The sequence below is a fragment of the Rhinopithecus bieti genome, unplaced genomic scaffold, assembly GCF_001698545.2.
Source record: "Rhinopithecus bieti isolate Rb0 unplaced genomic scaffold, ASM169854v2 scaffold_10612, whole genome shotgun sequence".
Lineage (NCBI taxonomy): Eukaryota > Metazoa > Chordata > Mammalia > Primates > Cercopithecidae > Rhinopithecus > Rhinopithecus bieti.
In genome coordinates, this window is record NW_016806990.1 from 341,333 (window position 1) to 360,328 (window position 18,996).

The 18,996-nt window shown below is 38.2% G+C and overlaps 1 protein-coding gene across 1 annotated transcript in view; it reads right to left on the reverse strand.

The window, feature by feature from the left end:
- Positions 1-2,835: 2,835 nt before the first annotated feature.
- VNN1 (vanin 1) overlaps positions 2,836-18,996 on the reverse strand; it is a 38,385-nt gene continuing 22,224 nt past the window's right edge. The window contains exons 3-7 of the mRNA XM_017879593.1: positions 15,912-16,104; positions 14,941-15,232; positions 14,142-14,503; positions 6,314-6,484; positions 2,836-5,305 (exon numbers count right to left, since the gene is read on the reverse strand). Coding sequence (XP_017735082.1) covers positions 5,123-5,305; positions 6,314-6,484; positions 14,142-14,503; positions 14,941-15,232; positions 15,912-16,104 — 1,201 coding nt within the window. The 3' untranslated portion in view covers positions 2,836-5,122. The remainder of the gene's footprint in view (positions 5,306-6,313; positions 6,485-14,141; positions 14,504-14,940; positions 15,233-15,911; positions 16,105-18,996) is intronic.

Sequence of the window (18,996 nt, forward strand, 5' to 3'; positions counted from 1 at the left end):
TGGATGCAGCTGGAAACCATCATTCTTAGCAAACTATCACAAGAACAGAAAACCAAACACCGCATGTTCTCACTCATAGGTGGGAACTGAACAATGAGATCACTTGGACTCGGGAAGGGGAACATCACACACCGGGGCCTATCACAGGGAGCGGGGAGGGGGGAGGGATTGGATTGGGAGTTATACCTGATGTAAATGATGAGTTGATGGGTGCTGACGAGTTGATCGGTGCAGCACACCAACATGGCACAAGTATACATATGTAACAAACCTGCACGTTATGCACATGTACCCTAGAACTTAAAGTATAAATAAATAAATAAATAAAATAAAGTAAATAACCAGATCTTGTGAGAGCTCACTATCGCCAAGAAGCACCAAGCTGTGAAAGCTGCATCCCCATGACCCAAATGCCTCCCACCAGGCCCCCACCTCCAGCGTTGGGTATTACAATTCAACATGAGATTTGAGTGGGGACAAATATACAAACTCTATCAGTGTGCAGCTTTATTTCTGAGTTCTCTATTCTGTTCCATTGGTCTGTGTGTATGTTTTTGTATCAGTACCATGATGTTTTGGTTACTGTGGACTTACTGTAGTTTGAAGTTGGGTAACGTGATGTTGCTGCCTTTGTTGGTTTTTTGTTTTGTTTGTTTTGTTTTTTGCTTACGATTTTGCTTTGGCTCTGGGGGTTCTTTTCTGGTTCACATGAATTATAAAATAGTTTTTCTAATTCTGAGAAAATAACCTTGGTAGTTTGGTAGGAATAGCGCTAATCTGTAGGTTATTTTGTTAAGATGATTAAAGATTTAAACGTAAGACCTGGGAACTACAAGAATCTAGATGGAAATGTAGGAAATGCCATTCTAGGCATCAGCCTTAGAAAAGAATTTATGGCTAAGACCTCATAAGCAATTGCAACAAAAAAGAAAAATGACAAGTGGAACCTAATTAAACTAACCAGCTTCTGCACAGCAAAAGAAACTATCAACAGAGTAAACAGACAACCTACAGAATGAGAGACAATACCTGCAAACTGCATCTGACCAAAGATCTAATAAAAGTTAATATCCAGAATGTATAAGGAACTTGAATCAACAAAAAATAAAATAAAATAAAATAACTCCATTAAAAATGAGCAAAGGACATGAACAGATCCTTCTCAAAAGAAGACATGCAAGCAGTCAAGAAAGATATGAACAAATGCTCAACATCACTCATTATCAGAGAAATGCAAATCAAAACCACAATGAGATACCATCTCATACCAGTCAGAATAGCTATTATTTAAAAAGTCAAAAATAACAACTGCTGTTGGGGCTGTGGAGAAAAGGGAGCTCTGTACTGTTGGTGGGAATGTAAATTAGTTCAGCCACTGTGGAAAGCAGTTTGGAGAATTCTCAAGGAATTCAAAACAGAACTACCATCTGATCCAGCAACCGCATTACTAACTATATACCCAAAGGAGAAGAAATTGTTAAAAGACATGTGCGCTCTTATGTTCATGACAGCACTATTCACAATAGCAAAGACATGGAATCAACATAGTTGCCCATCAATGATGGGTTAGATAAAGAAAATATAGTACATATACACCATAGAATACTACACAGCCATAACAAAGAACAAAATCATGTATTTTGCAGCAACATGGATGCAGCTGGAGGTCATTATCCTAAGCAAGTTAAGGCAGGAACAGAAAACCAAATACTGCATATTCTCACTTTTAAAGGGAAGCTAAACATTTGGTATACATAAAGATGGCAACAACAGACACTGGGGGCTACTACAGCTGGGAAACAGCGAGAGGGAAAGGGCTGAAAACTACCTATTGGGTGTTATGCTTATCACCTGGGTGACAGGATCATTTGTACCCCAAACCTCGGCATTACCTAATATACCCATGTAACAAACCTGCACACGTACCCCCTGAATCTAAAATAACCCTTGAAGTTATTTTTTTAATAAAAAATAAAAATAAAAGTGATACATTTGGAACACGCCCAGTACAACCACAGGACAGCGAAGCAGAGGAAATTCGAGATATCAGCTTTCAGTATAAAATCAACGTGATGTGTTTCAGAACAGCTTTTGACGTTGACTTTATTTTCCAGTCGACTTTTTTAGTATTCCTCTTGATATTCAGAACATCGTGATTAAGTCAGTTTCTTTCACTTTTGTTAGATACATATATATTTATATACTTTTGATATATATTGTATATAAAATAGATTATTAGGAAAAAGAATATCGGTTTCTTCAAAGAATCAATTAAGTAAAGAGGGTAATGTTTTAAGACCCTTTTCCTAGTGGTTGCACTTCATGAATTAATAATTCTGGAACTTTTGCTGTTTATTTTATGTTACTTTCGAATGCATGTTCCCCTACAAAGTAAGCTTCAGAAAAATGAATGCAAAAGTCCCATGGGCTGAGCATGGTGGCTCACGCCTGTAATCCCAACACTTTGGGAGGCCTAGACAGGTGGATCACCTGAGATCGGATTTCGAGACCAGCCTGACCAACATGGAGAAACCCCATCTCTACTAAAAATACAAAATTAGCCAGGCATGGTGGAGCACGCCTATAATCCCAGCCTGTAATCCCAGCTACTCGGGAGGCTCGGGCAGGAGAATCGCTTGAACCCAGGAGATGGAGGTTGCAGTGAGCTGAGATCGTGCCATTGCATTCCAGCCTGGGCAACAAGAGTGAAACTCTTGCTAAAAAAAAAAAAAAAAAAAAAGTCCTTTGTGTATATTAAAAGGAGATGGTTTTGCCACAAACTGTAGTTAAGGCAAACAGTTAAATTTACTATTGACCAAAAGTAGAGATTATTACATTATTTAATTTAATTATACAACATATAGAAAGTTTTTAGTGTAGTACTTTTCTAATAGATGTGACTATTGAGAGTGTATTTTGAAATACATATCACATATAGCAAAAAGAAAAGGAAAACAATCCTATTTTTAAAATTACATTGCAATATATACATATGTAAATATAAATACATATATTCACTGTGATAGCATCCAAAATGGCCCCCATGAAGCCCCACCTCCTGATATTCTCAACTCTGTTTGTTCTCTCCACATTGTGCCATTGTTGGTCCATGTGACCAATATCATGTGAAAGAAGAGATGTCACTTCTGTGATTAGGTTTTCAAAGACTGTGGCTTACATCCAAGTTCCCTCATTCTTTCTCTCATGTGCTTTCTCTCTCAGTATCATTGCTCTAGGAGAAGCCAGATGACATTTTATGAAAGTTTTTCTAGCATCCTACAGAATGGAGGCCTGGCAACAACTGTGAGTGAGCTGAGAAACAGATTTTCTCCAGCCCTACCCGAGCCTTGAGATGATGGCAGCCCTGGGGACAAGTTAACTACAACTTTACAAAGGCCCTGATTCAGAACAACTCCACTAAGCCAGTCCCGGATCCTGACCCTCAGAAACTCTATAAGGTAATAAATCTTTGTTGTTTTAAGATATTAGTTTGGGGGCAATTCATTACACCACAAGGGAGACCTACCATAGTTGTCAATGTTGAGCAGAAAAGAAACATTTAGAATTCTTTTGAAGTTTTTAATAATTCAAGCCTATCACCAACACATCAATATGTTTTCTGTTTTACATTGAAATTATATGAAAGTATGGAGATTTGCTCTGTGGATTTCTGTTTCTAAATACATTATGGGTTTTCTTATTTTCTATTAGGTCTTGAAAAAAAGCAAATATCAGTTAATGTCACCCAAAAGCACAAGGGATTTTACTCAAATATTTCTTGGATGATATAGTACTTTTTAGGAAAAACATCTGCCACAAAAATGTTTGTCTCAAAATGATGTTTTGCTGGCATAGATCACTGCTGCAAGTGCCTTGCTGTCCTGTGCAGAAGGACATGCTTTGCACAGTGCATGGCTGCTATTGGTGCTATGTAATTGTCCATCATCACAGTACTATGATATTAGTGCTCAGAGTCTGTTAGTCACTTTGCAAGATGTTCTGGCTTAAATGATGTTCTTTGTTTCACTGAATTGTGTAATGTCAAGAGATTCTGCTGTTACTAAAATAGAACACATAATGCTAGATTAAATACCTAATTTCTTAAAATGGGACTCTCTGATTTTCTAATTCCAGAAGAATTCAATGATCTAATGGTTTCACTATCAATCCATCAGCAATCCTTCTCTAAGAGTGTCTGTTGGAGTCTTGGGGACCCAGACTGGCTGAATATTCTTACCAGGTAAGCCTTTTGTTGAAGCTTCAGATTATGATAGAAAACAGTAGTGGTGGAGAGAGGAACAGGAATGGTCTTTGATTCGTTTGCCAGGGCTGCCTAACAAAGTACCATGAACTGGGTGACTTAAACAACAGAAATGTATTTCTCACAGTTTTGGAGGCTGGAAATCCAAGATCAAGTTGTTGGCAGGGTTGGTTTCTTCTGAGGGCCTCTCTCCTTAGCTTGTAAAGAGTTGTCTTTCCTTTGTGTCTTCATATGGTCTCCCTTTGTGCCTGTTGTGCCCTACTCACCTCTTCTTTTATGAACACCAGTCATATTGAATTAGGGTCCATCCTAATGACCTTATGTTACCTCTTTAAAGACCCTGTCTCCAAATACAATCACATTCTGAGGTACTTCAACATGTAAATTTTTGGGAGACATTATTCAAACCACAAGAGAATCAAAATTCATTGTTTAGGTAAAAAACTAAAAGAGCAAACAAATAAAATCTTTGGAAATTTTCAACAGAGCTGAATAAGTGATATGTATTGTAATAAAAGTGGTAACAAGAGCAGCCTTCTTGTAAGTAAATTTTATGATAGTTCTGATATGTTTTTTACCCGTAGTTTTTATTTCTTCTGCATAAAAGATTTGTAATACTTATTTGATATAATTAGCTCACTTCCAAGAAAGACCAATGTTCAAATACAATTTTTTATAAAATCTACATTAACAGAGAATTTATGAAACTTATATTATCCGGTGTGTGTGTGTGTTTGTCTAAATAAAGAGAAATCAGTAATTCACGTATACTAGAGAACAATATTAACCCAGAACAATCTTTCTTTTCTTATCCATCATTTTTTAAATTATCCCAAGTAAAAAACAGAAAATGTCAATATTCTACCAACTTAATGAGTATACAATAGGTGCTATAACTATTAGCATTATTCTTCTTGCTAGTGCTGTGAGCCCTGATGAAGCATTTGATGCCCGGTCTTTCTCATACAACCTCCCAAACAGAGTTACTGTTAAGACAGGTCCGGATGTTGGCTTCAGACTAAACAAGCGTCCATCAGTTGACACCTGATTAAAACAAAAAAGTAGGCAAAGGCTACATTCAAGTTATACAATCCCATAACTCACTTTAAAAATTTACTATAACACAATGAAGAAACAAAAATGCTGGCCAAATTGTGTTGTATCAGAAAAATTTGAAATGTTGCCGAGTATGAGAAAAATTCGAGCTATGAAACTGGCACTGATTCATTTATTATTGAGATGACTGTAATCAATATCTTCTACTTTATTTACTTTTGGAGGCGCCGTAAGAGTTAATAAACACAAACCAGTGGATTTGGCAGTATACAGAAGAGAAACCTAGTCCTCTCAGACAAAATAAATGCTCCCCACAATTGCTCCTCACAATGGCCTGAAGCAATTGACTAAGAGGGGTTTGAACTGAGCATCTGTCATCTCCTGTCTCTTGCTCACCACAACCACCTCATCATTCCATTGTCCTCCCTCACCCCAGCAGTGGTTTCTACCAGGAACAGGGAGTGAGAGGAGAACTTGCAGGAAGTCAGCAGAAGAATGTGGCTGGGCAGAGCACATGTGCAGCAAGGGATTATTTCTGAACTTTAAAAGTTTTTGCTTTTTTGCCAACATCAGCCACTTTTTCAGCTTTTCCTTGTCTCTTTTCCTTCTACCGTCACACAGAGCCTCGACTCACTCGATGAGAGGGACTCCTTTCAACTTCCCTAGGCCATCACTTCCCAGTGATCCTAATGGGCTCCAGTGGGATTGGTTCTGAAACTACTCTCGTTGAATCTTCTTTCTACTTAGAAGATCTTAAACTCTGTATAATCCCCAAAATAAGATATATATCTTTTTATTCTCAAGGACACACTAATTACTATGTCAAGAATTCCCAGTCAAGAAATGCAGCCTGCTCAATGTCCTTCAAGATCCCCAAGGACAATCTAGCCCTTTACAAATGGAAATTTTTATGATATTTGTAAGCATTTGAGCAGGTTTTATATCAAAACTGCTTCCTCTTACATGAAACTAATTGGCAATATTCAAAATTCTTACCTGAAATTCTCCAGGTGCAAGCTGATTTTCACTCAGCAACACCTCAGGAAAGACATACTGGGTTCCGAAAGTGCCACTGAGGGAGAACATTTCAAACCTGGTAGAAGCTGTTTCAACTGAGTCACCGCAAGTGTTTAAATTAGTCGTTTTACACTTCAACAAGGTACAAATCTAGGGAAGTCATGAAAACCAGTAAGTCATAAGAAATCCATGTGGGATTTGTTAATTTGCTTGATTTAATCATTTCATGGTGTATACACATATCAAAATATCACATCATACACTGTAAAGATATATAATTTTCATTCATTAATGACAATAAAGCTAGGGTAAATTTTAAAGATTAAAAAATAGAATAAAATAATTAAATAAAATGCTAGATGCTCTTAAAAAAACATGAGAAAGTCAACTGAAATATTCTCTTGATCTAGAAAAATGCCTATGCCACTTTATTTGGTAAAATAATGTTACTTCTTCATTAGAGTCATCCAGCTTATTGCGGAATAATTAATACAACTAATAATAAAAATAAAGGACTTTAAGCCCCAGTGCCTCCTGCAATTCACTGTCAAAAAGATTAGCCACGTAAAAGCAATCAGATCCTTGGCCTATAGCCATGAACAACTATATCTTCAATATTCTCAAGTTACTAATGATTTTAATTATCAAGAATTTAAAATGTGTTTAAAGGTTTAATTTAGGCACCTGTGTAAATCGTATCTTATTGCCTGTTTCACACAATAAAAGAGCTTCAGAGTTGCAATGAACCCCAGAGTTGACCTAGAGCCAACCCCTGTAATCTGGAAAAGTCATATCCTCTATATCTGTGCAAGAACTGAAAACCTTCTCCATTAAGTTTTTTTTCCACTATAGTATGTAGCTATTGAATATAAAATCTAAGTATGTGAGTCATCTCACCATGCAGATGAAAAGTTTCCAAAAGGAGATCCATATTCATTTAATGCCATCTGTATGGCATATTCCAAGTCACCTTCATTTCTTGCTTGACTAAAGCAGTAGCCACTAACTGGTCTCATTGTTTCCACTTTGCAGGTGGAAAGTAATCACTTCAGTGCAAGTATATTAAGATGGGATAGAAGTAACTTCCAGGTAAAGGTAGAATGAACACATGCTTCAATTTTATTTTCTACAATCCTTCAAAAAAAACACTAATTTTTTAGCCCACAAAGACTGGAAAATAGGAGGATAGACCACAGCACAGTTTTAAAACTAGGATGTTGATAAAAAGTAGTAACTGATTTAGCAGACCTAAGAAAGCCAAGTCCTAAACTAACAGTAGAAAGGGTCGAGAATCAACCCTATCTACACTGCAAAGCACTCAAAGATTTCATCGCTGGGACCGCTCTGTACTTAGAGCTAGGAGTAAAGTTGTGGCAGTCAAAGGAAAAAAAAATGAGCAGAAAGTTGTGAAGGATGCCTTGGATACTAAGTCCTCCAAAAAATTGGGTAACTGATCCTCCCCTACTCCAGTAAATAACTGACAATGTTTCCAGAGGGGGTAAAGTGGATGTTCTTTAGATGAAAGTTTAAGAGACACAGTTGAAGGGGATTACCTGAATAAATAACACTGAATGTTGAAAACGTTCCCCCTCAACCCCCAACCACACCTTGCAAGGCCATTTTCCCCACTTGGCTCCCTAATGCTGCCAGCAGGGATTTATCTTTCAGGAATAGGGTTGCCAGGTAAAACACAGGGCAAGACTCCCAGTTAAATTTGAAGTTCAGATACGCAACAAATAATTTTTTAGTATAAGTATGTCTTAAATATTGAATGGGACATTCTTACACTTTAAAAAAACAAAAAAATGTTTATCTGGGCTACGAGCAGTGACTCCTGCCTGTAATCCCAGCACTTTGGGAGGCCGAGGCAGGTGGATCACTTGAGGTCAAGAGTTCGAGACCAGCCTGGCCAACATGGTGAAACGCCATCTGTACCAGACATACAAAAAATTAGCTGGGTGTGGTGGCATGCACCTCTAATCCCAGCTACTGGGGAGGTTGAGGCAGAAGAATTGTTTGAACCCAGAAGGCAGAGGTTGCAGTGATTGGAGATCGTGCCATTGCACTCCAGCCTTGGCAACAGAGAGAGACTGTCTCAACCAAAAAAAAAAAAAAAAAAAAATTATCTGAACTTCAAATTTACCTGGAGATCCTGTATTTTTATTTCCTAAACTAGACAACTGATTCAAGATGGAAATTAGAAGAATCTTGAAAACTGCAAGACATGACCATTCCAAGAGGAAGTCTCTAAAGACACTTACCTTAGATTTCCCCCCAGCAAAAGGTCCAGCTAGGTCATTCTATCATGAAGCTCAAAATTGACAAGTGTTACTCACATGCTCAGAATTTTCTATGAGTTTTTGGTAATCCCCAAGAGTTATCAGATATGTGAGAAAAACGTATTGCATGAAAAGCAAATAAAAAAGCAGATAAAGGCAACTTAAAGGAAGCAGGGGAAGGAGTTTCAATAAAAAGTTTTCTAAATAGCCTCAGAGAGAGAAGAAAAAATAATACATGCACAAAACAACAAGTGTTGAAGAAAAAGTAAAATTCAGAAGACAAGAAAAAAGAGTTCTTGGAAATTATGAGCATGTTAACAAAAATAAAAGATTCAGTACAAGATTTGGAAGATCAAGAGGAGGAAATCTCTCAGAAAGTAGAGGGGAAAAATAAAGTAGTAAAAAATAGTAGAGAAAGTGTCGGAAAATCAGAGCACCAATCCAAGAGGCAAAAGATCCCAATAATAAGAGTTTCAGAAAAAGAGAAAAAGAAAATGGAAAGGAAGAAACTGCATGCATTCTGGGGAAGGTGCAGAATGAGGAATACGCATACAGAGAATCAAGAATCAGAAGAACTTCAGAATTCTCAATAGCAACATAAGATGTGAGGATGTAATACATTCACAACCCTGAAGAAAAGTTATAACCACCTTTGAGTTCCATGCCCAGGGAAATACTTAACTAAATTTAAGAGGAAAGGCACTTTCAGACTGGTAAGTCTCAAAAATCTTGCATCCCAATCACTCTCTTTCCGGAAACTGTTAACAACAAGAAAGAGGGCACAAGCCCAAAAGAAGGAAGACGGGGAACAGAAAACAGGAAATCCACACCGGGAAGTGGTAAAAAAAAATCTTTACCACGAGGATAAAGGGAGATTCCAGGATGACTCCTATCATGTACGAGGCATGGAGAGCAGCCAGTTCAGATTAGAGCAACGTAACTAGACAGCATTGACTCCAACAGAAGAAAGGAGCAAATAAAGGTAGAAGGAGAAAAACAGAGAACCCAAAGCAAGGAAATAGCTAAGAGAGCATTCCTAGGATGACAGTAAAGGAAATCTCAATATGACAGCTGTGCAGAAGGACTAGAGGGAAACCAGTGCAGAGAAAGGTTATTATTTTTAGCTCGAGGTAATCTTATGAAAATGATATTGTGGGAAAATTATTCTGAGATGTCGTTAGTAGATTTGGGGTTTTAACAAAAAGTCAAAGAAAATTAACTAAATTTTTAAAAAAAGGCAATTAATAACTTTAGGAAAAACAAAGAAAAAATATAAAAGCAGTAAGTTTGTAATGACATTGATATAAACAAAATTATGCATATTCACTATAGAATGCTTAGAAAATCTGTGTGGCAAGATAGGGGTTTATTTCACTTTTACCTCTCTTTGTTTCTCTTCACTTGGATTGGAGGTGGCTTTTGGTGATAATCAAGATTTTTCAATCATAATATATCATCACAGTTAGACTATGAAAAATTATAAATACAATATTATACCAAAATTCCTTATCTTCAATACCAAAATCCAAAATCCTCTGAAAATAAAGGATTTTTATAACCCACTGGCACATTGGCATTAAGACCGAACTTGAATTAACATAAGGCTATCACATTTTTATTCAAGCTATTTAAGGTGAATAGTCCCATGTTTTCCAATAGATATATTAATATGCTTGATTCTGGGTATTTTCCCAGACTCTGCTGGTAATATCAAGTAATATGTATTATTATCTTTAAATAGAAAGATTCCAAAACATAACTGGTACCAATCGTTTAAATGGAATATCACCGTCTAGCAAGATAAACAGAAAGCTTGGTTTTACTTGACAAAGCTAACCTACCTCACAACACTAAGAAAGAACTTCCCACAACTCTCTTTAGATAGAGCTAAGACTCTGGGGAGGCAAAAGGTAGGAAAAGGTAGAGGAGGCAGGAAGGAAAAGGAGGGAAGAAGAGCTAAGAGATTACCCTCTTGTTTAGTGACCAACCTTTTTTAACTTAAAAATAATACATCACAATTTATACTTCAATTATAAAAATTTATATAGCAATATAATACCGCATGTATGTCACATATATAAGGCTACATATGTTAATATACCATATAATATACCATAATATACCATATAATTCATTTAATGTCCACTTGTTGGACATTTTGTACCTGTGTTCATGATACTATTTTTCCCCCTTTCCTCCAGCACCTTGGAACACTGAGTAAGAGTATTGATTCCTCCTTTATTTTATTTTATTTTATTTTGAGACAGAGTCTCACTCTTTTGCCTAGGCTGGAGGGCAGTGGCACAATTTCAGCTCACTACAACCTCTATCTCCCAGGATCAAGCAATTCTCCCGCCTCGACCTCCCAAGTAGCTGGGATTGCAGGTGCCTGCCACCATGCCTGGCTAATTTTTGTATTTTTAGTAGAGACAGGGTTTCACCATGTTGGACAGTCTGGTCACGAACTCCTGATCTCAGGTGATCTGCCCGCCTTGACCTCCCAAAGTGCTGGGATTACAGGCCACTGCACCTGGCCCGATTCCTCTCATATTTTATATATTTTTTCTTTTGTAGCTCTTTCTCCTAGACCTACAAAGGCAATCAAGGCTCTCTCATTTGTTGAGAAACATAAACACACACACACACACACACACACACACACACACACATTTCTCCTGACCATGAGTCTCTGTTAAGCCCTTGTCTTGCTTCTCTTCTTCTTGTCTCAGATAAGACTTCTTGGGGAAAAAAATGCATTCACTTCCCTTTGACTTTTCAACCCAGTATAATCTGCCCATCATGCTATCATTATGAGCTCAGAAAATTCTTCCAAAATTATGCTAAAAAATGCTAATAATGGTCAACGTATTGCATTAATACACCTCACGATTTCCTTCTTCCAAGAGTCTCTACTTCCTTGCATCTACCAGATGTTCTCTTTTTAAATTTTCTTTTATTTCTCAATTGTATTTGCAGGTTTCTTGTCCTCTGTCTTTTCCTGCCCCAAATACCGAAGCTCCCAAAGGTTCTACCTTGTCAATAGTTCTTTATTGTCAGTACAGTCTCCTTTTTAGTGTCATTCACTCTTGTGTGCTTAATCGCCCCTTGTATTTTGCTGATTCTCGAAACAATATTTCTAATTCTAGTACCTCCGTTAAGCATCAAACCGAAGTATTCAACAGCCAACTGGCTGGGTCCAGCTGAATGTCTCATAACTACTTCAAAACCATCGTATCTATAACTGAACTCAGCCTCTACCCACTGTCAACCAGTCTGCTCCTCTCTTGCCTCCTGATCTGTCAGAGGCATCTCACCCACCCAGCCGTTCTTGCCAGAAACCTGCCACATTCTGGACTCTTCATTCTGCTTTCCTGTTCCACATCAAATTAGCCACTTAGTTCCGTTTTCTAAATATTTCTAGACTCCATGCTCTGCTTTTATTCCGACAAACACAGTCGTGGTCCAGACCCTTAATAAGACTATTTTAGTAATCTAGTCTTTTGGGTCTTTGCTCCATCATCTACAGAGTAGTAAAAATGATATACTCAAAGGCAGATCTGACCACATCATTCCCTCACTGGACCACTTCCACCAGCTGACCATCACCTGCAGAATAAAGGCTGAATCTTAAGTGTACTAGGTAAGATCCTGCAGGACAGGATGTTGCCTCCAGGCTTATTTCCCACCAACCCCAGCTTCTCAAGCTATGCCTTAGTAGCACTGACCTGCTTGATTTTCCCTGCAGACCCTGCTCCTGCCTGCATCCACACCCTTGTTCATGCTCTTCACACCACAAAGAATCCCCTCCTCCTCTTTTTCACCTGGATAATAGCATCAGCTCCAGAAACTTCCCTGCATTCCCAAATTAATCTAAGTGGAGCTCTTTAGTACTCCTGCGGCAAAATGTGCATTCTACGGACTATCACATGCCAACCTATGCTGAAATTATCTGTTCAAATGTCTTTCTCCATTACTAATTCCTCAAGAGGAGAATCTATGTTTATTTATCTTCATATCATTAACACTAAATAAACACCTGGCATATAGTAGGGCTTCACTTGCTAAAATGAACAAGTATTGATAGAGTAGTTATCATAGAGCAAACAAAATACTGTGCAGTTGGCATAATTTCAGCACTTAAGGGGTTCTCAGTCTCAAATAAGTATGTGAATACTATGACATAATATGTCTTTGATAAAGCTAAGCATATGGTGTTCTGGGAGCACACAACGGAGGTACTTAACTCAGCTAGGGAGGTAGGAGTAGCTCCTTGGGAAATATCCAGACAGGCTCCTTGGTGAAGAAAACACCTGAAAAGTGCTATGAAAATGAGTAGGTGGGGCTTGCCATGGATAAAGGACCAATCTGTGCAAACACCTCGAGGTTCTGCAGGTGCTGGCAAATAGGAAATAGGAAAATATCTCAATATTGCAGAAGACCAGGATATATGTAAGTAGAAGTGAAATTAGAGGATAGAGAATAGGAAGGGACCACACATCTAGACTTCGTGTGTCTTTCATGTTAAGAAATTTGATTTGTCAATTAGAAGTCAGTGAAGAATTTTAAGCCAGACAGTATTATAATCAAAAACAGCTTTTTGTGATTTCTGTAACTACAGTGTAGGGAACTGACTGGATGGAGCTGAGATGGTCAGACTGTCAACAGGAAGCTCTGTTAAGTGAGATAAGATGAGGGCCAGACCAAGGAAGAGAAGAGTAGAATTAGAGGACCATGGAGGCCACTTGTGAGCGTGAGAGATTGGATCTTTGCAGCAACAAATCATTCCATTGAACAATCTTGGTGGTCAACTTCATTCATGTCCAGGATATACTTAGCGTCAAACTCTTTATAAAGCAAGATAGGCATTTGTGAAAATATAGGGAAAATGGTTTGTTCAGGAGGAAATAAAACAGGTTTTCAATGAACTGTTATAATTATCTGTAATTTAAATATTTATTTTTAATACTGCTATTGTAAGTAAATGTTCTGCCTTTCCCCAGTCAGCTTAAAATTGAACTGACATCTAAGATTTCAAGATTCAGCAAATAGGCCAGGCATGGTGGCTCATCCCTGTAATCTCAACACTTTGGGAGGCTAAGGTGGGCGGATCGCCTGAGCTCAGGGAGTTCAAGGCCGCCCTGGCCAATATGGTGAAACTCAGTCTCTACTAAAATACAAAAAAAAAAAAAAAAATTAACCAGGCATGGTGGCACTTGCCTATAGTCCCAGCTACTTGGGAGGCGGAGGCATGAGAATTGTGTGCCACTGCACTCCAGCTTGGGCTACAGAGTGAGACTCTGTCTCAAAAAAAAAAAAAGAAAAAAAGATGCAGCAAATGAATTTAGCCTATATTTATAGGCTTTCCAGCTCAAGTTGAATTTCAGGTAAACAACAAAAGTTTTAGGATGCATAAATCCCCAAAAGCGGGATATGCTTATACTAAAAAATCATTCATTATCTATCTAAAATGTATATTTAACTGAGTGTCTTTATTTTATCCAGTAACTCTTCTGACATTAAAATATTACCTGTAGATAATAGCGCCCTTCCACAGTGTGCAGTCCATCAAATGCCCCTAGGGCATACACTTCATCTGCTAGGTTGTCAGACATCTTGTAGGTTAGATGACAGCAGAGATCTTTCTGACAAACTGTGTAATTTCCTGCAACTCCTGCGAGCTTCACGAAAGTGAATTCATCGAAAAAGACAGTGCCCTTAAATTCCTGGTTTCCTGACGAGAGCGGTTCTATACTGCTGGCATAGGAAGTCCAATTCACAACTACAGAGTGGGATGGGTGGGATTCCAGTTGTGAGAGGAGGAGTTTTCCCTCTTCTGTCTTCATATCGTAATGAAATGCTCTTGAAGAACTGGGTGCATAGATGCCACTTCCTGGAAGTAATAAGTTGAAAATATCATTTGAAATGGGAAAGTAAAAAGGAATTTCATGATTGTTATTACTGTTTTAAACTCATATTCACATTTTACTCCAAGTTATATGTTTTATTAATTTCAGTAAAACATGCTGATAAAGACAGAGAAGTGAGAGGAAATCAATTAAAGTATGACACCCAGAAGCCAAGAAAGGAGAGATGTATGTAAGAAGTCATATATTTTGAAAAAAAAAATCAAGATAAATAAAACCAAATAAATCTACAAAACAATTTAGACTGAGATTGATTCTATAGCATATTGAAAACTAGATGTTCAAAAATTAAAAGCTGGAAAACATTGTATGTTTAAGGAGTATGCATTAGCTAGAAAAACATGTTTTTTTTTTTTTCTTTTCTGATTACATCAGACTGCATATCTTTAAGATCACACATTACCTGTCATTTTCTTTGAGGGGTAATGTATGTTGGATGCAAGGAAATTGACCCTCATGCCCATAGCCCAAGCTGAATGGAATTCAACAGCTGACAAATGTGGCAAAACATTCATCCAAGCTGTTGGGAATAGTATGGTGTCCACGTGGAAATCTTTCACCAAGGTAACAGCAGGATCGTGGAAGAGTATATCAAAGCATGTGAAAATGCCAAAACTTCCAAAGCTGGTATTGAAAGTCACGATCTCAGGCTCCTTGGGTACATTGAATTGCTCTTCACCCATGAAAAGGTTTTGCTGCAATAAACAGAAGATAAAGAGAAAAAAATTCTTGTAGGAAGTTGATCTGGACATCACAGTGTCGGAAAAAGTGCAAGCTCACATCTTAGAGCCAATTTAATCTATAATCACTGTTTCCATGGGAAAAGAGTTTGCTTTAGAGAACCAGAGGCCATTCTGGCTAAACTGAGCCTTTGGTTCAGTCTCCACATTACAGATGTGTACATGGGTATCTTTATCTATAAAGACCCTTTGGAGTCTTATAAGACATGGGAGTAAAATAATTACTTCTATTTGCCAAATATACTTCACTGTTTTCCTTGGCAAGGAACTTTGTTTGCTCCATTCTCCTCAAGACAGAGTTTATGTGGTAAGCAGTTTTTCATTCTAGCCTAGACCCATTGCCAGGGTATGTCTTTAAAAAGACAAAGTCCAAAAGGCAACATTGTGCAACATAATGCATGTAGTACTTTCTGACTCCTACACACTCCTAAAAACACACTCCTGTGTTCTTACATGCACACGGAACCCCTTAAGCCTCTTTATAGGAGCTTTCCACACTTTATCATTACTTTCTATGCTTTGCCTCTACTTGATTTCTCAAGTACGCTCATCATTATCAATAAAGTATTTTTCTCCCTGCCCGCTTTATTTCCTTAGATATTAACTAATTGGATTATTTGCAAATTAATTTTACCTTATGGTAGCGTGCTACCAGTTTTCCTTGAGAATCAAATACCACATCAGTGTTGTATTGGTAACGGCCATCAGGGGGACACTGAGGATCACTGGTATTGCATGGCTTCTTGTCCCCAATATTTGCCACAACGTAGATAGAGTTGTTCTTGGCCAAGCAGCTAAGTCTTTCTTGTACTGGGGTCTGGCCAAATCTGGTATATGTTTATTGGAGGAAGAAAATCTTTGTAAATCAATCTTAGCTTTTATGAAAATCCTGAATGATAGTTGCCTAAACTTATTATTTGATATATGCAAAAATAAATTCTAAATAACAATAATTAGAAGAGAAGGATTAAGACAAGAAAGGAGTTCAGAGGAATCCCATGCTTGAGTAAAATTGGTTGTAGCAGTCTACTGTAGGATAAGATACCAGATCACATACTTTTTCTTCATAGCATTTATCATAATCTATAATCATATTTCCACTTATGTGTCCATCTTATAATGTCTGCAGCATCCTGTGGATATCATGGGTCAATGACTTACATATCTTGTTTACTAAACTTATGTCTAACAGAAGAGAGGCATTAAAAAATATTTTGGGGTGGGTGTGGTTGCTCATGCCTATAATTCCAGCACTTTGGGAGTAGAAGGAGGAAGGATTGCTTGAGCCTAGGAGTTTGAGACCAGCCTGGGCAACAAAGCAAGACCATCTCTCTACAAAAAAATGAAAAAAAAAAAAAAAAATTGCCAGGCATAGTGGTGTGTGCCTGTAGTCTCAGATATTTGGGAGGCTGAGGTGGGAGGACTGCTTGAACTTGGGAGTTTGAGGCTACAGTAAGTTTCACTGCATTCCAACCTGGGCAACAGAGCAAATCCCTGAACCCTGTCTCAAAAAAAAAAAAAAAAAACTTTAGGGGGGCCAGGTGCGGTGGCTCATGCCTGTAATCCCAACACTTTGGGAGGCCAAGGTGGGTGGATCGCCTGAGGTCAGGAGTTCGAGAGCAGCCTGACCAACATGGAGAAACCCCGTCTCTACTAAAAATACAAAATTAGCTGGGCACATGCCTATAATCCCAGCTACTCGAGAGGCTGAGGCAGAAGAATCGCTTGATCTTGGGAGGCGGAGGTTGTAGTGAGCAGAGATCATGCCATTGCACTCCATCCTAGGCAACAAGAGGGAGACTCCATCTCAAAAAAATTTAATTTAGAGGTAGGGGGATCCTAGGAAGATAGCAGAGCAGGGAACTTTTCTCCCCCACCTAGATAACAATTGCACGGTTGAAATCTGTCTGATATTGCTATTTTGGAGCTCTAGTGCTTGCAACTTCCAGAGGAATGCTTGGAACATAACTTACAGTTAATTTCAGTTCATTTTAGCTCTTAGCTCAATAGTGGTTACCAATTCCTCATCCCCTGTCCCTGTGACAGGCTGCCGTGTCTGTGTTCCTAAAGCAGCTTGCAGGCAGCATTTGGGAACAAGGTGGACAATAATGACCTTATCTTTCAAATATATGAAATCTGTGTTCTGATCACTAATTGCTGCTTCTGATCATGGAAGTACAAACACAAAGGCAAGCAGCTATTGTGTATACACACACACACACACACACACACACACACACCATTTTTGCAGGCCCTCTCTCTGGCTGAAGTGGCTTCCAGGAGATTTAAATTAGATCCAGTGCCTTATTTATTTATTTATTTTCTCTTTTCTCCTTTGGGTAGTGAGACATTTAAGGAAAAAGATACATAAAAGCAATTAAATATACAGGAAAATTTAGAAAGTTGCCATACATGCCCAGGGAAAGGCACAGGCTCATAAAAGGCCTAAGAAGACCTTAAATTTACATCTCAAGCTGATCCTCAACACAAACATCCTACAACAACAACAATAAAACAAACATAGCAAATCCAGAGAATCTGATTCCCAGAGTAACTATGTGATAAAATTCAAATGTCTAGTTATCAACCAGAAAAATCACAAATCATACAAAGAAACAGGAAAATATGACTCACTCAAAGGAGAGGGAAAATAAATCATCCCTGAAAAAGACCGCATGACACACCTACTAAACACAGACTTCAAAACAATGATTTTACAGATGCTGAAGAAAATAAAGGAAGATGTGGAGAAAATCAAAAACCAAAACAAAGTAGAAATATCAATAAAAAGATAGAAAACCTAAAATAACTGGAGCTGAAAATTACAATAACTGAAATGAATATTTTATAGGAGGACTCAAAGACCAATTCAGGCATGTAGAAAAAAGAAACAGCAAACTGGAAGACAGGACAGTTGAAATTATTCAGTCTGCAGAACAACAACAAAAAACAGTAAAGAAAATTGAATAGAGCCTTAGGAACACCATCAAGTGTCCAACACATGCATTGTGGGAGTCTCAGGAGAAGAGAGATTATTTGAAGAAATAATGGCAGAAAACTTCCCACATTTGGAGAAAGATATGAATAAAAAGATCCAAGAAGCTCGACAGACTCTGAGAGAATGAATTCAAAGAGACCCACACTAAGACACACTATAATCAAATTGTAGAAAGCCAAAGACAAAATGAGAATCTTGAAAGCAGCAAGACAGAAGTGACTCATACATACAAGGGATCCCCAATAAGATTATCAGCAGATTTCTCATCAGTAACTTTGGAGACCAGAAAGCATTGAGCTGATATATTTAAAGTACTGAAAGAACAAAAATATCTGACAATCAAGAATGCTATATCCAGCAGAACTGTCCTTCAAAAGTGAGGGAGAAATGAAGACATTACCAGATTTTAGAAGAAAGGAAAGAGAGAGGGGAGGGGAGGAGGGGGCGTGGTGGCTCCTAGCCACTTTGCGAGGCTGAGGCAGGTGGATGATGAGGTCAGGAGATCGAGACCACCCTGGCTAACATGGTAAAACCCCATCTCTACTAAAAATACAAAAAATTAGCCGGGCGTAGTGAAGGGTGCCTGTAGTCCCACCTACTCGGTAGGCTGAGGCAGGAGAATGACCTAAGTGAACTTGGGAGGAGGAGCTTGCAGTGAGCCTAGCTGGAGCCACTGCACTCCAGCCTGGGTAACAGAGCGAGACTCTGTCTCAAAAAAAAA